The following is a 24998-nucleotide window of genomic DNA, read 5'->3' on the forward strand; positions in this document are numbered from 1 at the left end:
GACACTCAGCAAATTATAAAAATGCCAGGATTTCATAGAGTGAAGCCATGGCTGTTAAAATGGCCTCAAACTGCTGTAATGCTGTAGTGTGTACTTCCTATCAGGAGAAAAGAAAAGGGAGGATATGGAAAGGAGAAGGAAGACACATTGGGAGAAACTGGAAAGCTTGGAAAAGTAGTAGTAATTATTATGATTATTATTACGATTATTATTATTATTACTGACCATGACTGCTGAAAACAGCTCTCTTGTGTGTGTTTCTACACACACAACTTGGAAAAATATCTGAGAAAAAGAAGAGGGGGATATGGAAGGGAAAAAGGAGGTGCAGTTGGGGAGCGTGTAGAGCTTGGAAAAGTTACTATGCTGGCTGGGGGATTCTGGGAGTCACAATCTAAAACAATATTTAGCTTCTCCAAGAGTCTGAAGTTTGTACTCACTTGCTCGCCCGCACTACTTCTGTGGCTGAATGGTTGATGGTGAGTTCACCCAGGGGGATCCTCCGTTCTTCCACTTCAGAAGCAATGAAGGTCTCTTTATCCCCACTCTCCACTTTGATGAGGCGAATTTTCAGCTCTTTCGGAGGTCCTTCGGTGAAGGAGCGCAGCTTGAGCAGATCTGCTGAGCACACGACAGTGGAGCCAGTTGTGCCAAGGGACCCCTCTTCTTTCTTGATGGCCAGTTTCCGCTCAGTCTGGGGGGCTGCTGTGGCTGGTGGTGGTGGTGGCAACGGTGGGGGAGGAGGCGGCGGCTTGGCCCCGTTCTCCCGTGCCTGGCTCTCAGTGCTCTGAACATCTAAGCTGCCCAGGATCTGGCGGTTCTTCTCCTTATGGGCCTTGCCTTCCCTGTGCCTCCGAGACCCATCCTTACCAGATCGGCGGTGGCGACGGTGTTCGCGATCTCGTTTCCGGGACTCATCCTTGAGTCGTGGGGTGGGAGGAGCAGCTGGAGGTGGTGGGGGGGCTGTGACAGGAGGAGGGGGGACAGGAGGAGGTGGAGGAGTTGGGGGAGGGGGAGGGGGCGGCGGCGGGGTGGCTGGTGGTGGTGGGGTCTTCTCCCTCTCAGCCCACTCCACCAGGGTCTCGCATGCACGGCTAATTTCTTCTAACACTTCCGACTCCGTCTTGATCGGCCGGGTGGGGGGTGGAGGCGGGGGAGTGGTCACCCGCTCCCCCACTGTCCCGGCTCCTCCGACCCAGGCTTGGCTTGAGGTAGAGAAATGCGGCACAGTGCTCTGGCCAGCAACAGCTGGAGGAGGGATTTTAGCACCTGGCGGGGTCAGTGGTTTTGGCCGATAGGAGTGTTTCTGCCCCTCCAGCACATTGGCCAAAGACTTCAGCAGAGAGGCAGTGCTGTGGTGAGGGAACTTGCCACTTCCTCCTCCTCCATTTCCTCCTCCTCCTGGTGCCACCGCCGCCACTGCCGCCGGAGGGGGCCGCTCCTCCACATCACGTTTGCCGAAGCGATAGAGGCAGGGAGGCTCTGGTGGATCCTGCCCGGGGGGCTTGGGGTAATCGAAGGAAGAGGCAGATGAGGAGGGTGGCTTCGGTCTTGCCAAAGGCGGGGGGCTTGGCAAGAGCGGGGCTGGTGGTGGTGGTGGAGGGAAGCTCTCTTCACGTTCCTCCTCCCCACGCCGGATTGACTCATCTAGCATCTTCATGATGTTTGCCAGACCGTCAGGCAGGATCTTGGAGAACTCGGGGGGCTCCTCGAACTGGTCTTCCAGAGGGGGGCTGGCGAAGCCAAAGAGGCGTTCTGACGCAGCCTCTGGGGCTGAGGTCACCACAGGCGGCTCAGGGGTCTTTGGATAGGAGGCCCGGGGTGGTTGCGGGGGCGGCTGTGGGGGTGACTGGGGTGGTTGCGGGGGCAGCGCTGGTGGCTGAGGGGGGCTCTCTGGCGATTGGAAGGTTCCTGAGGTAATCGAAGGGCTCCTAGTCTGAGCTGGGGTACCACTGGAGCACTTCTCATCCCGGCCACTTTCTGATAGCCAGAATTCGGAGGGAGAAGAGGGGGCAGGGCTGGCTGATCTCAAGGGGCTGGTCTTCTCCACAGCCTCTTCTTGGGGGAGAGAGAAAGACCCCTTCTGATTGCTGGTGCTGGAATCCTGGAAGTTGCACCCCGAGTCACTGGTTGCCATCAGGGGTGGTTCACCCTGGTGTGGCTCTCCGCATCCAAACAAGATATCACTTAGAGGGTCGCTGCTGGCTTCCTCTTCTGCAGCCTTGCTACCAAACGCAGCTGGTCCTTTCAGCCAGGGCAATGGAGGCGGGGGTGGAGGGGGCGGTGGGGGTGGAGGCGGCAGAGGGGGCGGGGGGCATTGTGGAGTGGCTGGGGGTGGCCGTGTGACCGCTGGGGGTGGAGGCCCCCTGGTGATGGTTGGGGGTGGTGGCATGCGAGCGCATGGCAAGTTGCGGGGGGCAAGGCAGGGAGCCGGCCGTGGCGGTGGGGGATGTTTGCGCCCTCCACTCTCCTGAGCGGGACAGGACTGTTCCAGTGCCGATGTTTGGTAATGATCAGAACCCTGTACGGATAGACAGAAAGGATGGCAATGAGAAGGCAGCGAACAGCAGCAATCCCTGGACAACAATTTCCCCCTGCCTACCATCTCCTTCTCCAACCTGTAGGAATGGGCCAGCCACCAGAACCACATGCTGCTCTCCCACCCTCAAATATACAACAATGAAACATCCCAAAGTAGTTCTCAGAAGAGACTAGAAAACTAATCTGGGAAATGGATTCAAATTACATGAAAAGAGATTCTTTAACCTTCTTTACTGTAAGAGTTGCTCAGCAGTGGAATGAAATGTCGTGGAGGGTAGAAGAGTCTCCCTTCTCCAGAGGTCTTTAAACAGAAGTTGGATGGGCATCTTTCAGATTCAGAAGGTACAGAACTGTAAATACTTTATGATTCTGAGAGATGCCTGTCCAACCTCAGCTTAAACAGGAGAGCTTTAATCATGATTCTTGAATGGCAGGGGGCGAACTAGACAACTCTAAGGATTTTTGATCCTATACTTACAGGTAGCAATTTGTTTCTATTACTCATTATAATATTTAAAGTTGGAGTTCGTCGTCATCTTCTTTTTTTAATTCACTTACCCCAGGATTGGTAAGAGAATGGCAGAAAACTCATTAAAAAAATCCTCTCACACTGTCTCTAAAAAACCTCAAAATGCACTTAAAACATTAAGTATATGAAGTAATTTGAAATCCTGACTTGCTACATTAACAGAACCCATCATTTATTATCTTATTTTTGTAATAACACTCTTGACACCAAGAAGAAAGAAGAGGAGGAGGGGGAAGAACTAGTTACAGGTAATTTCATTATGTGTATCTCGTTGCTTCCAAGCTCTGGGCCTGAGGCCAGCCTTGCTGTACTCTCCAGACATCATGTACTACAAGACCTATCATCCCCAGCCAGCAGAGCTACTGATGTCAGCTATACAGTGGTCCTTTGGTATCCACTGGGGTTTGGTTCCAGGTCCCCTCATCAATACCAAAATCTGTGGATGCTCAAGTTCCCCTAAATACAGTGGCAAATGGTGTCCTCTATATACAGTTGAAATCTATATTTTTTATATTTATATTTTTTGAGTATTTTCAGGTTGTGGATGATTGAATCCATGGATAAAGAATCCATGGGTACAGAGGGCCAACTGTATTCCAAGTCGCCTCATCAAATGCCACCCTCCCCCCCGCATTTTATCCTACACCTTTTCCACTCACAAGGCTGTCAAGGGGCGGTTGCCCCCGCGAGGTGGTCTTGCTGGTGGCGGGTGAGCCTCCTGGGGTCGGGCGCGGGGCGTAAGGCACGCAGGCAACAGTTGCTGGTGTGGCGGTGGAGTCTGGACGTGCCCGGGGCACCCGGCTGTCTCTAAGGTCACTTCCGTTAGGCCGGGCCAGGCAGCCATGGCTCTCCAGGGGCGGACGGTGTGCTGGCGGTGTGCGAGGGCTGGGCGCCATGGCCGAAGGGCGGTGAGGAGGGGGGTGCGAACCATAGGCGGGAGATGGGTATGGGAAGGGGTGAGCCACCGAGTTCCTCTGCTCCTAGGTAGGGATGGAGGGTGCAGAAGAAAAAAGAAAAAGAAGACATGCCATGTAACAAAACTGTAAGCTTTCGAGTTCTCCAGAACGCTCCACTAGGCTACTTCAGAAGGCAAGACCAGGGCCATTTAAGGGGCTGGGTGGTGGTGCGCAGATTGCCAAAACACTATAGAGTGTTTAATTCTCTTTAATATGCAGAAACACACATACATGCACAGATATGTTTTTGTGTAGCTTTTAATATACAGTAGGCCTTTGGTATTCGCTGGGGTTTCATTCCAAGACCTCTCAATCGATAACGAAATCCGTGGATACTCAAGTCCCATTAAATAGAATGGCACAGTAAGATTGAGTGCCTTGTATAAAATTGCAAAATCAATGTCTGGTTTTTTTGGAATTTTCAAACTGTGGATGCTTGAATCCATGGATAAAAAAATCAGTGGATATCGAGGGCTGACTGTACAAGGTTATGTGTAGCTTTTAATCTATATTGCAAGCTAGGCTGAGTTCCCTTATTGGAGGTAAAAGGAGAGATAGTTAAATAATAGTAACAGAGAAAGCCTGAATTTTTAACCTCATTGATGTTCAGTTTGAGGAGCAGGACAAACAGAGCCACCAAGATGGCAGGAGGATTCTAGGAATTATTGTCCCCAAAAAGGGGAAACCATTTCCCCCAAGCTCTGCAATGAGGCACAATGAAGTAAGATGGTAAAGTGAGTTGGCTTTTCTTTTGGTGGTAGTGGTGAAAGGCAGGAAGGCAGCCTTACTTGTCTCTCTGGGGCAGCCACGTTCTTCCGCTCTTGTCCCCATGAGTCTCCGTGGAGGGGGTTCCACAGTCCTGGTTTAGGCAGCTGGTAATGGGGGTGGCCAGGGATGCCAGGCCCAGGCGGATGGTGGCCCAGCCCATTCCCATTCTGCTCCAGCGTAGAAGTTTGCAGAGAGAGCAAAGCGCAGAGAGACGCACACACACAAAGACAGCAAAAGAGACAGAGGGGTCACACTGCTAAGCATCCCACAGCATTCTCCCCAAAGCTTTCTCCTTGCACCCAGCCCCATGCTCATTCTCTCCTCTTCACATAGTCTGGAAAAAGTTACTTTTGGGGGGATGGAAGTTCCTAGGGGTTTCTTTCACGTTAGGTGATTATAGCACTTTGATTGCATTTAAACTGCCACTGCTGGAGTCTTCTGAATTTATATTCTGGTGAGGCACAAGAACACTCTGGCAGAGAATTTTGAATCTCTCACCAAACTATAGATCCCTGTATTCCACAGGATAGAGACATGGCAGTTGAAGTACTCTCATGTTATAACTGTGAAGTGTGAAAAATATCATAGAGAGTCCAGCTGTTCTGCAGCTGGCTGGGGGATTTTTCTATAGTCCAAAAACAAGAGAATGCTTCTCCAAATGCCCTGGCCAGCATTCAGCTCAAGCAAGCCAAGCAAGCATGAAAAAGTAGTATGGGCAGGGAGGATGTGCATTACAATCATTCACTGTCCCCTAGTGGTCCACCTTGCAGAGAGGTTTGGTGCACCATGGTTTGTGAGCCAATCTTCCTGCAGTACCTGGTCTGGGCTGGAGCTCCTTCTTCTCTTCATAGGGGCAGGCATCTCTTCGGCATGCCCAGGATGGGGTGGGTGTTGAACTGGGGGGATTGGCTGGACCACAGGGGGCTCCATTGGAGGGCCAGGCCTCTTCAGCTGGGGGTTGCGCTTGGCAGAGAAGTTCCTCTTCTGGAGATTGTGGGGAGGAGATAATACAGTGAGAGATAAAAAGACAAGAGTTTGCAATTCCTTTTATCTACAGAAACACTGGCTATCTTGACAGAGACAGAAAATATAAACAGTAGCCTGATTCTTGCCAGGGTGATATGTGGCACAGTCTCTGCACACATCCATGCCATCTCATCCCATCAAGTGCATGAGGTGATCATGAGGCTTTCAAGTCTCACAACTATAAATATGTTAAGACTCTGAGGCTGCTACAAGACCTTTTGTTATTCTTACTATTGCTTCTGAAAAATTTAACTCAAAAGCAAACCACTGCCACCCTTTTACTGGATAGACAGAATAGGCAGGGTTTGGGGTCAGTTATCTTATCCTGCCAATCAGTCACAGCAAGGCCTTTTCCTTCTTGCCAGTTTTGCAGTCCATGAGGAATGTACAAAGTTACAGTGTTTTGCTTAACTGAGAGGGACTGAGTAAACAGACAAATTGATAGACTAAAAAGCAGAATAAAGATCGATAAAAGCAGGGGAAATGAGGAAGAGAAAGAATCTAGACGTTTATCCTCATTTCTCAGATACCATTCCAACTTCATTCCAGTATAAACTTTCAGTATAAAATGGGGTGGGAACCATGCAGCCCTGCAGATGTTGTTCATTTGCAACTCCCAGCATTCTTCACCACTGGCTGCATGAGGAGTTGCAATCCAACAGAATCTGGTGAGTCACTAGATTCCCACCTCTGGTTTAAAGGCCAATACTTTAAGACTAGTTTAAATACTTCTTTGCAACATGGTTTACATATATCATTAGGAGTAAATAATGGAATTTTTAGCAGAATGTTTAGCTTTATGAGCATTCTTCCCATAAAGCTTCATGCATTTCACAACCTCTTACAAAAAATATCCTCCAATTACTTCACTTGGCAGAGATAGTCCCAATTAATCTTTTATCATCCCACTTTCTCAGCTGCTTTGGAAATTTCCTGGTTTCTCTCTCCTCCTCCCACTTTCCCCTTTGTCCTCAGCTTATTTCAATTGTTGCAAACTGAGTTCAAAGGGCAAAAGTATATTGCATTCAATTAACTCTGCAGGGGGGACCAGAGAGGAGAGAAAGGGATGGAATATTCTCCATCCTGGTTTTCATTTGTGAAATGTTAGGAGGGTATGACATAAACATTACCCAGGCCAGCTGAACACATTCCTCAGTAAATATTCTTAGGATGGATGTTGTGTCACCAGAACAGACTTTACAAGGCCACAAGACCTCTTGAAAAACAAGTCATTCCTCCTTTTAAAAAATATAGCAATATTTCTTAAACAGGTAACTTGATCATATGGGCAAACTCCACATTTTCCTGGATTTGGAGGTTTGTGCCAAAATTTAACAATATCAAGTTATTTTTGCTCTTCGTACTTATATAAAAAACATGTGCACAGTGGTCCCCTGCCTTACGCAGGGATCCATTCTGGAGTCTGCCGTGTAAGGCAAGTTCCGCCTATCCACAAGTCCCATTGAGGATAATGGGGCTTGTGCACACGGCGGTGTGGTAACTTGAGTGCCGTGGGTGCGCACGCCATTCATTGAATGGCACAGGGCTTCTAGCATAAGCTGGAAGCTGCGTAAAAGGCGATGGCGTATGATGCGGGCGCACTCTATTTGCCTGGGAGGAGTATAACCTTCAAAATTTAATACAGTAACCTCAGATTAAAAAAATGAAAAACAAATTAAAACTGTTAGAATTTATCAACTTATATAACACCTGTATTAGACAACTTTACCAGATAATAGGTATGTTAAATGCATATAGTTTTGCTCAGCTATCACTGAGGAACTGGATTGTACAGCAAATTCGCACTAAGTAATTCTTGGCTAAAAAGACATGTCATAATTTGTAAACTCCTCAATAGAGTGAAATGCAACCAAAAACAAAATTACATTTTAAAGCTTTATTTTTAAATGAGGCAGAAACCAACTTGCCTTGCACTCTATTTGCATGAAGCCCAAACTCAAGAAAGTTACCTTTCTGAAGTCAAACTCCCAGAATTCTCCATCCCTGAACAAGTACTATCCATGCTGGTTGGGGTATTTTGGGAGCTGCACTCCAAAAGAAGTAGCTTTTGCAAGCTTTAGAGGAGTCCATTAAATGTTCATACAACCAGATCCAGGATATGACATGGCCCAGGAGTCCAAGAGAAGAGGACACATCTAGCAATCAATGAAAACAAAGGTGACAAATGCAAGCATGAAGGAGATGCCACTGACTTTGTGACCCATGGCATCTTCCTGCCCCTGTCTATACTCTCTAAGCCAAGAGCAGACATCTTGTGGCCCTGCAGCTGTTCTTGAATTACACCTCCCATCAGCACAGTCAGTGACAAGATATGCTAGGAGTTGCAGTCCAGCAACATCTGGTAGGCCACAATACAGTAGTTGTTCACCCCTGCTCTAGACAAAACATGGGGAAGGCAGAGTGCTCATTTTGGGTGGTGTGGCTCCCTTGTTCTCCACTCACCTCAAGGTGCAGGAGGTTCCAGACCTGTTGCAGGGGGGGTAATGCTTTCGACCGGTGATGAGATGACCCAGAATGGAAGTTCCACAGCTGAGCCTAGGAGAAAGGGGAACGCAAGAGAGTTACTTAAGAAAGGTTGCTGTATGACAGTTGTTAACTGATGATGATCACTGGTGATCACTTTCAGAAGCTTTTATAGGCTAGTCTACTGGTTTTAAATGGTACTATTCGTTGCTGTTTTTATCTGCCTTCAAGTCATTTCTGACTTGCAGCAACCCTAAGGTGAACCTATCATAGGGTTTCCTTGGCCAGATTTGTTCAGAGAGGGTTTGCTTTTGCCTTCCTCTGAGGGTAAGAGAGAGTAATTTGCCCAAGGTCACTCAAGGAGTTTCCATGGCTGAGAGGGGATTCAAACCCTGGTCTCTCAGAAGTCTGTAGACCAGTGGTTCCCAGTTTGGATGTTTTGGAATTCAGTTTTCAGAATTTTTGACTGTTGGCCAAACTAGCTGGAGCTTCTGAAGTCCAAAACACCCGGAGGATCAAAGTTTGGGAACCTTTGGCTCTAGGCCAACACTCAAACCATACCCCATCCTTGCTCTGTTTTTTTATCTGCCATTTATAATAATAATAATAATAATAATAATAATAATAATAATAATAATAATAATTTGTTTTATTTATATACCGCCATTCCAAAGATCATAGCGGTGAACAGCAAGTAAGCTGCTAATTGTTTAATTTAATTTAAATGCTAGATTTTCTATGTCTTAAACTATATTGCAACCATTTTAATCTGTAGGCCACCTTGGCTCCCAGGCAAGGCATAAATAAACGATAATAAATAATGCAGAGTTGCAGCAGCCCCTCCCATCCCCTTCCCCACCCTCCTGCCTCTTTGGGACTTCTTCCCTTTCCCACCTGCTGAAGGCGTCCGATCCGGGCATGCATCTCTCCGTAGCTCCCATAGTCGCGCTGGTACCTGGCTGCATTCTGATAGCAATGCACAGCCTCCTCACAGTCCTGCTCTGACTCATAAATCTCACCCAGTTGTTCCCAGAGCTGTGGCTGGCCCTGATCCCGTTGCAGAGCCTGGACACAGCTATGGATGGCCTCTAGCTTCCCGTGGAGGGGCCGGGGACCCAGGTTCCTGGCAAAGAGGGGAGGGAGAAACATGAAAATGCCCCTTCCTGAGGAAACTGTAGCAAAACACATACTGGTGTTGCATACTCACACAACAAGCTCTATCTTCCACTACCCATGAACAACATCTCTCTCTCATATCACACACCAGAAAACAAACTCCAAAATCAAAACACACAACACACACACAAAAGGGAGTGTGCACACATAAACCTTTGCCCAGACAGTGTGGTTTTATCTGTAGGCGCACAAAAGGGACCCATGAGAGAACCAAGGCCTCACTTCAGAGATGAGCCCAAACAAGAGCATGAAAAGCAAAGAATTGGTAAGCCAGGAGTGGGGAAAGTGCCTGGGGCTATTACTGGATTGCCATTTTTGAGGTCCCCAGAACTTCCATGAATGCTCCTCTCTCTCTCTCTTTTACTTTCAGTTGACTTCCTATTTTGTTTTTTGTTGTCTACGCTTCTCCTAAAACAGCTCAGGAGGCACTCAAAGCATGGGCAATATTACAGGGGTGGGGGTGGCACTTTTATCCAATATAGTTTTAAAACATTTTCTAGGGGACACAGCATGGTGGAGGGTTTGGCTCTCCAATGCTCCATAGAGGGTTAATGTAGCCCCTCAGCTACCTGTAGTGACCAGCTGTATTTCCCTCCCCCTATCAGTCTCACAGCTAAGCAGTGTGCTGGTCAATTCTGGCCTGACGTGACTCTCCCCGCCATAAGATATTTGTTGTGATTTAAAGGTCTGAGCTGATATCACAAACACACATCACCCTGCATCCCTCCTCTACACACACATTCTCTTGCAACAGTGTGCTGAGAGAGGATCCCAGAAAAAAGCTGCCCACTCCTCATAACCCAGTATCTAGGATGCACTGCTTTGCTATTCCCCACCCACCCACCCACCCATTTCTGCTGCCATCTTTCTAAAGCTGGGTGCAAGTGTCCACCACAACCCTCTGGAGGACCTCTTACCCTGAAGGGAAGTAGCCTTTACTATGCTGCCCCATGTTAGAGCCATGGTTGGGCGGCAGGTGCGGGGGCAACTGAGGCTGGCCCACACTGGCAGAGCACCTGAAGGGGGCAGAAGAAAGAGAAATAAAAGAAGGGGAATCAATAAAACAAGTACAATCACTTAAAAATTGAATTTAAAAGGTTCTTAAACCATCCTTCCCAAACCCAGCACTACTAGGATGTACAGTCCCCATCATCGTCAGCCAGCAAGCCCAATGCTGTGGGATGATGGGAAGTGTAGTCCAACACACCCTGTGGTGCTGGGTTCAAGAACAATAAATATGTTCAGCAAAAGCCCTCTTTACACGTGGATTTATAAGCTCTTGAGTAGTTATTCCAGGGGAAAGCACTTGGCAAATGCTCATGAGCACCTCTCCATTAGTGCTTCAAAACATCCCAGGGCTCAACTCTCCATGACTGAGGAAGCAGGGCCAAAACTATCCACAGCTACAATTGAAATAAGAAGAAGACACAACAAGAGAAAATCCAGGACAGTACCATTTCTTCCCTTTGGGCAGAATCTTTAAAAAAGACATCTATTTTGAGGAATAGGATTTCCATACCTCTGGTCATCCCTTTGAGGTTTGGGCTAAAACACAGAGTGGATTTACCATCCTACTAACATGGAAGTCTCCATTTGCTGCTGCCTCAAGCCCTTTCTAAAGTTAAAGCACTCTTCTCCTGAGTTTTCTAATAGGTGTGACATCCAGCGAATCTGTCCTCCCTAGCCACCACCACAACAACACGAGTGCATCCACTTGTGTTAACACTAACCATTCACCCCGGTCTGCCCTGTAACCAAATTACAGCCAAAAGAAAGACTGGTGCTTTAGTAGAACATTGTCGTCTAACAGAACTTGGAAAAGCTGCCTCTTTTGGACGACAACTCCCAGATCACCCAAACCAGTATGGAAAGTGGATGGGGAATTTTGGGTTGTAGTCCAAAACACACACGCACACATGCATGCACATACAATACTCTTCCAAGCTCTGGTTCTGCTCCAGAGGAATTGAAGAGCACCTTTGGGGAAAAGGGAATTAGAAAAAATAAATTTTTAGCATAAGCCTCCATGGAAGGCATCTGATGAAAAGGGCTGTAGTCTGTGAAAGTTTATTGCAGAAATATTGTTTTCCCAGTCAGCCTCAAAGATGCTACTGGATTCCTTTATGTCTTGTAATGCTAAAAACAGACTAACATGGATATCTCTCTGAATACTTCTCAGGAATCAATGAGGTTAGTTAAGGCACAAAGTGCCACTGTGGTGTAGCAGTTTGAATGCTGCACTAGGACACCAGAAGATAAGTGCAAATCCCCGCTCAGCCTTGGAAACCCACTGGGTGACCTGATGCAAGTCACACTCGCTCAACCTAAGAAGAAAGCAATGGCAATCCTTTGAAGAAAGACAGTGATACTCTCTTAGGGTTTTCTTGACCAGATTTCTTCAGAGGAGGTTTCTCACTGCTTTCTTCTTAGGCTGACAGAGAATAACTAGCCCATGGTTGCCAATATGTTTCCATAGCTGAGCAGAAAGCTGACTTGAAGGCGCATATCAGGGTGGGGAGTGACAAAGACATACCTGCCGCCCGGGAGCCATGGGCGAGAATGGCACGAACTCCAGGCTCCACTGCAGCCCAGGTTGCCGAGAGAAAAGGGGTCCCGTCCAGCACGGCCCCCCAACTGCTCCACTGTGCGATGCATCCAGTCTGGAGGGGTGGGGAAGGTAAGATGGGTGGAGGAAGAAAGAATGGGGTTTGAAACTTCCTCTGTCCCAACACTTTGTGCCCACCTCTTTCTGTGTAATATCATTCGCACTCATCCCCAACCGCAACCCATTTTTCCTCACTTAGGGAGCGCTTTGCAAGGTTAGATTTTGACTACAATTCCCAGAATTCATGCTAGCTCAGGCAAAGTGGGACTGATACTCCCCAAAAGTAATCTTTCCAAACTTTACAATAAAGCAACTGGCTAGGAGGTGGAGAGAATAGACTCTGGGAGGAGTAGTTGCAAAAAGCAACTTTTTCCAAGCTTTGTACTGTACTGAATAGAAATGAATCTACCTCCTTCACTTCCATCAGTTCAAAACCACTATGGACAACAATTAATACTCAACATTTTGGGTTTATCACACCAGGTGCACCCATTCTTCTCTCTAATTCTAACACCTGATCCCACCTGACCCCAGGAATTGCCCCCTTTCTTTCCCAACTAGCAACTGATCTTTAAAATCCCTGCACTCTCACCCACCCCCACTTTAGCAGTCCAGCAGCTTTCAGTTATGCTATCATAGCTCTGGGGTGATGGGAGTTATAGTCAACCATATTCTGAAGACACCAGGTTAGGGAAAGCTAAGTAGGGCCTGGAAGCATTATTTATTTGAATTTCACGTCCCCAAATCCCCCAGCCAAATATGGCCACTGGTCACGGTGGCTGGAGGATCTGGCATTGTAGCCCAAAAAGGGCCTTTTCACAAGCTGTGGGGATGACATACAGACTCTCAAATGTTGCTACCATTTACAGTTCATTATCTAGACATTTGTTTTCATATTTATACACATCAATAATTAATGAACCAATGACTGCAATGGGAGATTTTGCCATTTTTTAAAAAATACTGCTATTATTACTAGCATCTTAAAATATATGTTTTATAAATATGGATAAGCACTTTGCACTTTGTTTTTTTTAATGCAGAAGGAACGAGGAATACCTGGAAAACAAAACAGATAAATCAACCTCCCCTCTATATCATGTATTCAAATGACAACTCCCATCATCCCCATGATTACAGAATGTAGAATTTTAGCCTAACCGTTCTGGAAGGCATCAGGTAGAGAAAAGGCTGAAGTACAGAAATATGCAAATACATGCTTCTATAACCTTCAACATTTCACAGACGAAAAGTGGAACATGTGTGGCCAAGCAACATTAGTGTGTGGCCAAGAAAGCAAAAATTATTAACAAGGAAGAAGAGACATACTAAGAGAGGCTGTAGGAGCTTGCTTTTGCCTGAGCTTACTGGGAAAAGCAAGATTACAACTCTTCTATCCTCTCTAATGAGTGCAATTGAGTGCAAACCACTTTCATGCTCTGAATTCAGTTTGCAGCTATGGAAACAAGCTGAGGGCAAAGGGGGAAAGTGGGAGACAAGAGGGGTAGCTGGGACATTTTGAAAGAAGCTGAGACAGTGGGATAACAGAGGATTAATTGGGAATGTCCCTGTCAGGGCAATTGGGAGGCAGGTGTCTCTCATTGCACCCCAGTTCTTTTGCTACACAGACTGTCCCTGTCGTTCCTACCTTCTTGTTTTCTCTTACCTCTTCTGCCGCAGTGGATGCGTCTTGGTACCCCACCCTCCACCCCCCAGGATCTGAGTGACGGGTGCCCCCACCCAGTCGCCGCTGGCTGCGTGTCCTGATTTAGCCTCTTGTCCAGTCACAGCCACATATAATGCTGGGGATGGGGAAGTGGTCAGGGAGAGAAGGAAAGGGGAGAAGGGAAAAAAAAAATAAAGACATTACTATTTCAGATTTCGAGAACAAGTCTTCTTCTTTCAGAACAAATTTGCAACTTGTGTTGAGTCTATATTATAGAATAATGTAAAACAGAAATCTTAATAATTTAGTGCTATTTAAAAGTATGTGTGTGTGTATGTGTGTATATGTGTGTGTGTGTGTGTAGGTTTCAAAGAGTATTCCCAGGTTGTGACACCGAGTCAAAACACACAAAAAGAACAAGGACATATAAACTGGCTACATTTTTATTATTAAAAATTGTGACATTTTATTATTAAATAATTTAAGAAATTTTATTATTAGCTAGTTCAAATTAGTTAGAATTGTCATCATTGTTTACTTTTGTTTAAGTAAATATTTGAATAAAGTTTTACAATGCAAAATGGGTAATGCAAGACGGGATTGATGCAAAATTAATTTATTCCAATTCTTAGTGTTAAGAAATTGAATTGATAATTTCACTTTTAGAAAACCATGTAATGCCCTGAAACTGGAAATCACACATAAATGAATGTGTACAAAGAGCACATAAAATTGTATAGGATAAAATACAAATACATACTTGATATAAAATAAGTGGGCTCACGGTTTGGTTCTAGGAAACGCCCCCCCCCCGAATACCAAATTCTATGGATATTCAATTCCCATTATATACAATGGCACAGTAAAATGGTGTCCACTTGTATAAAATGGCAAAATCAAGATTTCCTTTCTGGAATGTATCAATTTTTTAAATATTTTGAAGCCCTGGATGGTTCAATCCGTGGATAAAGAATCCCTGGATACTTAGGGCTGACTGTACAAGACAATGCCCAAAACCTTTTATTGTAGTTAACCACACTTAAATGAATGTGTACAGCAAAAATTTTATAGGAGAAAACAGAAGGACAGGTTGCTTACCTGTAACAGTATTTCTTCGAGTGGTCATCTGCGAATACATACAAATGGGTTGTACTGCGCCTGCGCAGTGCCTTCGGAAACTTCTGGAATCACTAGGCAAAGTACTCTTTGCAACATGTTGAAACTTTTTGGCGGTAGCTCCGCCCATCCCTTATAAAGCCCCTGCCTTCCCGCTCTTTCCCCAGTTCCGCAATTTTTCCGCCAAGTAGGCGATAAGGGTGAACCAATAAAGAGCAGGACACTGAGGGGAGAATGGGCGGGATTTGTATGTATTCGCAGATGACCACTCGAAGAAATACCGTTACAGGTAAGCAACCTGTCCTTCTTCTTCGTGGTCTCTGCGAATCATACAAATGGGTTGAGACTGGCGAGCTAAGGTCAGTGGAGGAGGGAGTGTCATATTAACCTTGTCTCCAATACTATTGCTAATACAGTGGTACCCCGGGTTACGAATTTAATTCGTTCCGCGGCGCCGTTCGTAACCCGAAAGATTTCGCAACCCGAAAAAAGGCTTTCCGCTAGCGCTGGAAAGCCGCGGCTTTTAAATTTCGTGCCAAAAAGCGCCGAAACACACCGAAAAAAATTTCGTAACCCGAAAAATCTTTCGTTACCCGGAACAGTTTTTTCCAAGCTAACTTTTTCGTACCCCGGAAATTTCATAACGCGATCAATTCGTATCCCGGGGTACCACTGTACCAATAAAGCAAGAAAGACACAAAGCAGTGGTCTAATTGGTGTTGTTATTATTATCATCATAATGGTTAAGATAAACAACCAACAACCTCATGAACTCAACCCAATAGTATCATGAGCCCAGGAGTCTGATAAACATCTTGTTTGCAAATGATGCAAAAAGAAAAAACAACATGTGCACCCCAGACCATAGTCAGTGCAAACCAGACAACAGGACAGCCCTCCCAAAGGCTGTATCTCCCCTGGCCCTGGTGTCCAACCTGTAATGCTTGATGAAAGTCGTAGGTTGTGACCACACTGCAGCCTTGCAGATGTCATCCAAGGGCACACCTGACAGAAAGGCAGAAGATGCTGCAACTGCCCTGGTAGTGTGAGACCGAGCCCTAGCTGGCAAGGGTTTACCCAAGAGCTCATAAGATAAACAAATAGTGTTAGAAACCCACTTGGAGAGTCTCTGAGCCGACACAGGCAGTCCTTTTTTGGACTCCGAATAGCACTGGAACAGTCTTTCGGAGCGGCTAGAGTCTCTAGTCCTGTCGAGGTAAAAAGCCAGGGCCCTATGAACGTCCAAGGTGTGCAGAGCTCGCTCGGTATCGGTGGTCGGGTTCGGGGCCAGAGTCGGGAGAACAATGTCCTGGCACATGTGGAACACAGAGACAACCTTGGGCAAGAAAGTAATGTCTGTTCTAAGAACTACCTTGTCCAGGTGAAATTTGAGGTATGGTTGGTCTCGACGCAAGGCACAGAGCTCGCCCGCACGGCGGGCAGAGGTGATGGCCACCAGAAAAACTGTTTTCCAAGTTAGCAGTCTGATGTCCGTGGTGGCCAAGGGTTCGAACGGTTTGGACTGTAGTGATCGTAGCACCGCATCAAGGCTCCAGGCCGGGGGTGGTAGAGATGCCTGCGGATGGAGGTTGCTGCATCCCTTGAGAAAACTCTTTACCAAGGGGTCCTTGAAAAAGGAGGGCTTGCCATTAAACTGAAAAGAAGAACAGATGGCTGACAAGTAACACTTGACGGAGGTGAGAGAAAGGCCTGAGTCGATCAAAGACATCAAAAAGTCCAGGACCACCGGTGTCGTGACTTGGGCTGGAGACAGTTGTCTGCTGGCTAGGAACCTGGTGAACCTGTTCCATTTCAAAGCATAGGACTTCTGAGTAGCTGGCTTGTGGGCAGCCAGAATAACTCTGCGTACGGGGGACGGTAGCCGTGCTAGGGATGGATCCTCCACGCTACCAGGGGAAGGGTGTCAATGTCCGGGTGTCGAACCCGACCCTCTTGAACCGTGAGGAGATCCGGTCTGTGCTCGATCCGGAGGAAGTTGGTCCGGGAGAGATGGAGGAGGCAGGGGAACCAAGGCTGTCCCGGCCACCATGGAGTGATCAGGATGGCATCCGTGGCATCCGATGTCATTTTGGAGACTGTCCTGGTGATCAGCGGGAAGGGGGGAAACGCGTACAGCATAACCCCCGACCAGAGGAACCCGAACGCGTCCCCGAGGGATTGTTCGTTCGGCGTTTGGGAGCAGAACTGGGGACAATGGGTGTTGTGGACAGTCGCGAACAAGTCTATTTGTGGGGTTCCCCACCAACTGAAGAGGTCGAGCACCGTGTCGGGGTGGAGTCTCCACTCGTGGCATTGAGACGGAGACCTGCTGAGAAGGTCCGCCAGGTCATTCTGGATACCCGGCAGGTGCACTGCCTGGAGTAGGATGTTCCGGTCTATGCACCAGTCCCAGACCTCGAGTGTGATGTCGAGTAGTGTACGAGATCTGGTTCCTCCCTGTTTGTTCAGGTAATACATGACGGTGGTGTTGTCCGTCCTGAGCTGAACAACCTTGTCGGATAGAGAGGATTTGAAGACCCTTAGAGCCTTCTGTACCGCCAGCAGCTCCAGGGCATTGATGTGCAGCCTCTTTTCGTCCTGGGACCACTGGCCTTTGGCCCACAAGTCCGTGGTGTGGGCTCCCCATCCGTCCTCTGATGCGTCGGTGGTCAGCACAACCTCCGGCTGGGGTTGAGAAAAAGGCATGCCGGCGCAAACGTTCCGGGAGTCGAGCCACCAGCGGAGGGAGCGAGCGACTGGTCTCGGGATCGTGAGATGACGTGACGGGTGGTCTGTCTCTGGGTCGAAGGCGGAAAGAAACCAGGACTGGAGAGGTCGGGACCGGAGTCTTGCCCACGGTGTTACGAAGGTTGTTGACGCCATATGCCCTAGGGCTACCTGGACGTCCCTGGCAACTACTCTTCTTCGGCCGACACATCTTCCGATGGCTCAGGTGAGAGCTAGAAAACGGTCGGAGGGCAAGGATGCGACACAAGTGTTTGAGTCGAGGGTCGAGCCGACGAACCTTATGCTCCTGGAGGGCAGTAGTTGAGACTTCTCGAGGTTCACGACCAGTCCCAGACTTCGTAGGAGCTCTAAGGTTTCGGCAATGTGACGGCTGAGCTCTTGGTCCGATGGCGCCACCAGCAGCCAGTCGTCCAGGTACGGGAAGACTCTGATGCCCCGGCGATGTAGATGGGATACTACAGGTGCCATGCACTTGGTGAAAACTCGAGGGGCTGTGGACAGACCGAAGGGGAGGACGTTGTACTTGTAGGCGTCGGTCCCGACGGCAAAGGCCAAGAATCTGCGGTGACTCTCGCGGATGCTGACGTGGAAGTAGGCGTCCTTTAGGTCGATCGTCGCAAACCACAGGCCCTGGTGCAATAAAGGTAAGATAGAGGCAAGCGTTACCATACGAAAACGCCTGTAGGAGAGATAGGCGTTAAGGGCTCTTAAGTCTAGTATGGGCCTGATGCCCCCATCGGCCTTGGGGACTGTAAAATAGCGAGAGAAGAAACATCTAGGAAAGTCCACGGCGTCTATCGGTGAGATAGCGCCCTTTGCTAAGAGGGTGCGTACTTCGTCAAGAAGGGTGTCCGAGGGGAGGGTGGAAAGGAAAACTCCGGTTGGTGGGAGTTCTTCGAATTCAAGGGCATAACCCCTACGGACGATGGTAAGAGCCCAAGAATCGGTGGAAATAGAGGCCCAGATGGTGGAAAATGGCCTCAGTCTATCTAGGAAGACAGGAGAGGAAGGGGTGACGGAGTACACGGCGTCCCCTCAGTTCCTCTTTTTGTTCTGTTCGGGATCCTGCCTCCTGTAGCCTTTTTTGTACTTGGAGCCAGAACGACGTCCCGAAGAAGAAGAGGATTGGGAGGGATAGCGCTGTCTGGACTGGTCCTGACGCTGGAACGGGCGGTCTTGCTGGTAGGGCCTCTGGCCCTGGCCATACCACTGGCGGATGCCTGTAAAGCGCTTATGGGAAGAAGCCTGAGGAGAGGACGACATACCGTGTTTCTTGGCCGCGGTCCTCATCCTATACTTGAAGTTCAACTTCTCGTCCGTTTCGCGGTGGAAGAGGCCATCTTCATCGAAGGACATGTCCTCGATTGTGGAGCGGGCATTCTGGTTCAAATCGGAGGACCTCAACCATGCATGTCTCCGCAAGGCGATGGCTGCTGACATGGATTTCGCGGCACAGTCAGTAGAATGTCTTGCCGATGTGATGATCCAGCTGCCAATTGAATGAGCCTCGTCCCGAACCTCGGAGAGGATGCCTTGGGAGTCGTCGGGAAGGTCAGGAATGAGAGGGGAGATCTTCTCCATGAGCCATTGTATGTATGTGCCCATACACACGTTGTAATTGGCTACTCTCATCCCCAGGGCCGAAGAAAAGTAGGCCTTTTTAGCGAGGGCATCGATCTTCTTAGCCTCTCTATCCGACGGCATCAAGGAAGCTTTCGGAGTGGAGGCGCGTTGGGAACCCTCCACGATGGCCGAGTTCTGGCGCGGATGTTCAAGCAGCCATGTCGGACGCGGAGCCACTCTGTACAGGGATTCGATCTTCCTGTTACTAGCAGCTGTCGATGCTGGGGCTGCCCACGAACGTCTGGCTAACTATTCCAATGAGGGGAGCAGAGGAATGGCAGGTGGAGTGGGGAGCTTGCCATGAATCCTCCTCTCGATTGGATCAGAGGCCTCATCTTCTGCTTGGGCGAATTGAATATCAAGAGCGTTACCCATCTTAATCACATGCTCGGCAAATGTGCGTACGTCGTCCGAGGGGGACACTGCACCCGGTTGGGCGAACTCCTGATTGGACGGCCGATAGTTGTCTTCAGAAGAGGCATCCGAGTCGTCTCCAGGATGGTAGCGAGCCTGAGAGGATGTCTCCTGTCTTGACTCCAGATCAACGACCTCCAGATCGGTGGCTGCCGAAACGCGGCTAGGCGCGCGAGAGGGCCTAGAGGATGCACGTGGTCTAGGTCTCTCAGCAGGTGGCCTGAAGTGGGACTTGATGGAGTCGCGAGGAACAGCCATGTAGTAGGTGTCCGTCACCTCATCGTAGAAATAGTCGGCCTCGGAGGGGCGCGGAGGAGATGGCGAAGCGGCACGATGCACCAAGGCCTGGTGGACCATCGACGCGGGCATCGGGGTGGGGGATCGCCTGTCCTCCCTCGGGCTGGCAGGTGACGCCGGCTCGGAAAGGTCCACAATAATGTCCTCCGGGGCATGACGGAACGTCGAGAGGGGCCGAGATCCGGATGGAGAAGTGCTTCGGCGCCCGGGACGGGTGTCGACGGTCTCGGGGGTCCGGAGGGCTCTAGCCGCGGAGCGAGGATCTGAAGGCCTCCGATCGGCATCCGATGGCTCTCGGGGGGTCTCCTTATGTCTGGACCCGTCTGTATCCCGTTTCTCAGAACGGTGGCGCTTGGCGGCCGAGTGTCCTCCGTCCGGGGACCTCGCACGGGACTTCTTTGAAGCCGAAGGCGCCAGTGGCACGGTGGCCTGGGCCTTGGCCGGGTCTGGAGACTTTAAGCCCTTGGCGGTAGAGGCCTGAGGGACAGAGGATTTCGAGGCAGGACCCTTGTGGGAGCTCGAATCCTTGTCTGAAGCGCGGCCCTCCTTCGAGCTCTTTTTGCGCTTCTCCTGTTTATCCTTCTTGGAGGATCTAGGTGCGCCTTCCAGCGGGGCCTCGGTGACCGGGGCATCCAGGGAAGCTCGAGGAGCGGATGATGAGGTGGGAGCAACATCTCCAGCTCTATCAGGCTCGGTGGGAGCAAGTTGGGCCGGAGTCTCAGGCAAAGTCGGTAACGGGTTTGCGGCCGTGGAGGGAGCCGGTAGGGAAGACATAGCGCCCGCGGTGAAAACCTTCGTATAAATAGCGGCCTTCAATCTAGTCTCCCTATTTTTCCTGGCCTGAGGGGTTAAGGATTTGCACAGGGCACAGGATGCAGGAACATGCGTCTCGCCCAAACAAAAAAGGCAAGCCGAGTGGGGGTCTTGACCGGGAATCTTACCCCCGCAAACAGAACATTTCTTAAAGGGAACTGATGGCATGGTCCACTCACAACTCGTAGTCAGACAGTCCGAGGTCAATGCCGGTCCGGGAAGATTGCCAAATCAGAAGGAGCGAGCAAAAACACAGTCCAGAGTCCAAGCCAAATGGTCAATAACGGTCAAACAAAGAGTGGTCAAATAACGGTCCGAGGTCAAAAACGTGATTCCAAACTGAGATTTCCAACAGCGAAGTTCCCTAAGCAGCTAACGCGGCGGAAAAAAGGAACTGGGGAAAGAGCGGGAAGGCAGGGGCTTTATAAGGGATGGGCGGAGCTACCGCCAAAAAGTTTCAACATGTTGCAAAGAGTACTTTGCCTAGTGATTCCAGAAGTTTCCGAAGGCACTGCGCAGGCGCAGTACAACCCATTTGTATGTATTCGCAGAGACCACGAAGAAGAAATATATTTGATATAAAATAAAATGACATATAATGATATAAAAGAAAAAAATAACAAGTGAAGCTGTTTTCGATCAGTTACCTCATTATTATCATCTTTAAGCATGTATTTTTACCACTCAGAAGTCCCATTCATTCCTTCACACAGAATGGGGGGAAGAAAACCCTCTGAACATATTTTGCACTCCGTATCCGCGGATTGTTTATCCACATTCAAGCACATAAGGTGTCAAAATATTTTTTTAAAAAGTATAAATTCCAAATAGCAAACCCTGATTTTTCATTGTATATAAGGGACATCATCTTGCTATGCCATTGTATTTAATAGGATTTTGTTATCCACGGGGGATCCAGGAACCAAACCCCAGTGGATAACAAAGACACAATTACACCCAGAAAGGAAACAGTTAACAAGCAGTTTCTGCCCGTTAATGAACAAAGGCCCTGCCCCCTACAAGGGAGAGCCCTTCTTATTCTCCCCCAATGAAATTTCTTCATTTGGAGAGGGAGGTGGGGAATCTGCTCTGGCCTACTAAAGTTAACCCTTGCCTTGCCATTATCCTGGAAGCAAATTGCACTGGGCTGAACCTACTGTGCTTTGATGATGCGCTCAGTGATGCTCAGCGGTCCTCTCTCTCTCTCCTGGAAGATGGCCAATCACGCAACCTTCTTCAGGTGGCCACCAATCATCTTTCACATCAGTATCTTAATGAGGCCTGGAGCACAGAGACAGGAAGGGAGGGAGGAAGAAAAGGAAAAGCATGATTAGTCTTCTGATGCCAATTAGGATCTTTCTTCCAGTGGCAAGAGCACAATATGTCTGCAGCCAAGGCGCATGGAGGGGAAGATGAGAGAAGCAGAACACCACCCAGGGACAGTTTTATGAGACGACGGCACATGTGTACACATTTATTACACTGGGATTTCTTGCACTAGAAACCACACTGCGCAATAAGTTTGCATTATCTGGCTTAGACTATTCATTTTTCAACCATCATGGGTAGGCAAACCTATTGCATGCTATCTGGATGAGCTGGACTATAAATCCCATTAGCTTCTGATGGCATGATCAATCACCAGAGATTATGGGAGCTGTATTCCAAAGATTCAGAGATTGTGGGAGCTGCATTCCCTCACCTGAGGAAAGATGAATTTCCCTACAACCCTACCAAAATGTCTCCAGTTGTTTGTGTAGGATCCTTTAAAGTTCCTTTAAAGGAAATCCTTAAAGCCATGGTCCCAAACTGTGCCCTTTAAGAGATTTTGGACTTCAGCCCCCAGACGCTTCAGCCGTGTTGGCCAATAGTTTGGGATTCTGGGACCTGAAGTCCAAAATCCCTTAAAGAGCAGTTTGGGGACCACTGCCTTAAAATGATTTCCAAATTTTGGACTTCCAGATGTTTTACACTTTAACTCCCAGAAGACCAAGCCAGCTTGGCCAACAGTCAGGAATTCTGGGAGTTGAAGTCCAAAACATCTGGAAGGCCAAAGTTTGGTAACCATTCTAAGGGTGTTATAATAGAGGTATTTCGCATGCACTGATAATGTACCAGACCACAAAACAAGGTATATAATGCCATTAAACTACCTATGACTGTGTATATGCATGTAATAAAGAAATTAACATCACACATCAGTCAGCCAACAAGTGTTGCTGCCTCCCAACAATTTCTACAATTGTTATTTGATAATCATTTATTTTCTGGCATTAATTACTCCCTTCTGCACGCTACTGATTTCTGTATGTAATACAGTTGTTGCTTTTCTAAACTTCAGCTATTTGATACATTCATTGAGACACTGTTGATGCATATGTTGCTGGTAAATATTGAACCAAGTGAGTGATGTAAATTATTACATTTATTTAAACAACCATACATAGTTTAATTGCATTACAGTGGGCCCTTGGTATCTGCTGTGGTTTGGTTCCCAGGTGGATATCAATATCTGTGGACGCTCAAATCCCATTAAATACAGTGGCATAGTAAAATGGTGTCTCTTATATAATATGGCAAAATCAAAGTTTGCTTTAAGAATTTATATTTTGGGGGGAATATTTTCAAACCGTGGATGTCTGAATCCATGGGTAAGAATCCCATGGACATGGGAGGCCGACTGTATACACCTGTTTTTGTGGTTTGGTACTACAGTCGGCCCTTCTTATACACTGATTTTTTATACACGGATTCAAGCATCCACGGTTTGAAAATGTTAAAAAAAGTATAAATTTCAAATATCAAACCTTGATTTTCCATTTTTTAAGGGACACCATTTTGCTATGTCATTATATTTAATGGGACTTGAGTATCCACAGATTTTGTTATCTGCAAGGGATCTTGGAACCAAACCCCAGCGTATAACAAGGGTCCACTGTAGTTCAGTCAGAGGCCTTCTGTGGCTTGTGTTTGGTCATGCACTGATGTTGACCAATTCTCCCCACAGTGCTAACACAAGCTGCAAAATTGTTCTAGAACCAGGATTTCCAGCTTGCCCTTGCCTCTGAAACCTCTGGGATGCATTTATATGAAAAATCGGTGTGTAGCAACTCTGCTGTCTCTTTTTCAACATGGTTGTGTGGAAATTGCAGGACATGATTAGTGAAAGGGGTCCTCTTGAAATAGTCATTATCCTGTTACGTAACTGTCCTAATGTCTAGCTTAATAATGCACTGCAGTGTTTCTGAATCTGGTGCCCCCTTCCTTGGATTTGTCAGGCTGCAGATCTCATCATCCCCAGCCATGTTAGCTGGGGATAGTGAAACTTGTAGCCTAAACCATCTGGGGGTACCAGATAGATGGAGGCCACAGACCTAAATATGTGACCTTATTTTTTTTGCTGGTCAAGCCTGAAGAGATTAAATCTTTATTAGAGTATCACTGTAAGACCTGATCTTTCAATTACAGTCCACATCTTGACAATAGTAAAAATAACTGTAGTAGCAGCAGTAGTAATGATGGTGATGATGATGACAACGATACAAAGTGGTTGTAACTCCAATGTGCTATAGTGGTTTGAGCATTAGACAACAAGTCTGGAGAACAAGGATTCAAATCCCTGCTCCAGTGGGAAAACCCACTGGGTGGACTTGGGCAAGTCACACACTCTCAGCTTCACAGTATGGCAATGGCAAACCCCCTCTGAAGAAGCTTGTGAGAAAACCCTGTGACAGGTCCACATTAGGATCGCTAGAAGTCCAAAATGACTTGGAGCCACACAACAACAAACCCCCATTCAAAGGTGCATTGAAGGGTTGTTGTGAATCACACTCATTTTCCACAGCACTAGATGTGCAACCTGAGATGTGAGGTTACCACAGTGGTCTGCATTAAACAAACAATTAAACAAACCCAGCTAACTAAAACCCCATCCTCCTCTGAACCAATCTTGCCAAGTAAACCTCATGGCAGGTATACTTTAGGGTCTTGGTCAGTCAGAGAGGACTTGAAGGCACACAGCAACAAGAACAATGCTTACAATCTTTGAAACATACTTAGCCCAGCATAAACAGAACTGTGGGGTGGCATAGAGACTTGGAGTGTGTATGCTATGAATGGTGAGGAGAAAGCACTCTCCATGTGATGAAAAATAATATTTGTTTCTCATTATTGCCGCTACTCCTCCGGAGCTGTAGCCAGGACTGAAACCTGGTTCCAGCACCAAGAAGCTGTACT

The 24998-nt window shown here is 47.8% G+C and overlaps 3 protein-coding genes across 12 annotated transcripts in view; all 3 read right to left on the reverse strand.

Moving 5' to 3' along the window:
- Positions 1 to 24998, reverse strand: part of KDM6B (lysine demethylase 6B) — a 104238-nt gene that overhangs the window by 24151 nt on the left and 55089 nt on the right. For 8 of the 10 annotated variants that reach the window (XM_042476471.1, XM_042476469.1, XM_042476467.1 and 5 more), the window contains 10 exons: positions 21920 to 22043; positions 13752 to 13887; positions 12014 to 12140; positions 10398 to 10496; positions 9199 to 9427; positions 8284 to 8376; positions 5611 to 5778; positions 4815 to 4961; positions 3730 to 4050; positions 441 to 2521 (listed from right to left, as the gene is read on the reverse strand). In XM_042476471.1, the coding sequence (XP_042332405.1) occupies positions 441 to 2521; positions 3730 to 4050; positions 4815 to 4961; positions 5611 to 5778; positions 8284 to 8376; positions 9199 to 9427; positions 10398 to 10496; positions 12014 to 12135 (3260 nt within the window). In that variant the 5' untranslated portion in view covers positions 12136 to 12140; positions 13752 to 13887; positions 21920 to 22043. The remainder of the gene's footprint in view (positions 1 to 440; positions 2522 to 3729; positions 4051 to 4814; positions 4962 to 5610; positions 5779 to 8283; positions 8377 to 9198; positions 9428 to 10397; positions 10497 to 12013; positions 12141 to 13751; positions 13888 to 21919; positions 22044 to 24998) is intronic. The other 2 variants (XM_042476476.1, XM_042476477.1) reach the window with 2 other exon arrangements.
- Positions 17215 to 19319, reverse strand: LOC121935206. The gene is made up of 2 exons (XM_042476478.1): positions 18881 to 19319; positions 17215 to 18245 (listed from the first exon to the last, which is right to left on the reverse strand). The coding sequence occupies exons 1-2, from the start codon at positions 19317 to 19319 to the stop codon at positions 17215 to 17217; spliced, it is 1470 nt and encodes a 489-aa protein (XP_042332412.1).
- Positions 19488 to 21241, reverse strand: LOC121935207 (proteoglycan 4-like). The gene is made up of 2 exons (XM_042476479.1): positions 21082 to 21241; positions 19488 to 21040 (listed from the first exon to the last, which is right to left on the reverse strand). The coding sequence occupies exon 2, from the start codon at positions 20928 to 20930 to the stop codon at positions 19488 to 19490; it is 1443 nt and encodes a 480-aa protein (XP_042332413.1). The 5' UTR covers positions 20931 to 21040; positions 21082 to 21241.

Source organism: Sceloporus undulatus, chromosome 6, assembly GCF_019175285.1.
Source record: "Sceloporus undulatus isolate JIND9_A2432 ecotype Alabama chromosome 6, SceUnd_v1.1, whole genome shotgun sequence".
NCBI classification, from domain to species: Eukaryota; Metazoa; Chordata; class Lepidosauria; order Squamata; family Phrynosomatidae; genus Sceloporus; species Sceloporus undulatus.

Excerpts from the sequence above, each read along its gene's own strand:
- LOC121935207 (XM_042476479.1), bottom strand. The coding sequence starts at position 20,930 with ATGCCATCAGTTCCCTTTAAGAAATGTTCTGTTTGCGGGGGTAAGATT.
- LOC121935206 (XM_042476478.1), bottom strand. The coding sequence starts at position 19,319 with ATGCCGTCGGATAGAGAGGCTAAGAAGATCGATGCCCTCGCTAAAAAG. Across the intron at positions 18,246-18,880 it reads GACCGCGGCCAAGAAACACG|GGCCTGTGGTTTGCGACGAT; the intron begins GTATGTCGTCCT and ends TTATTGCACCAG.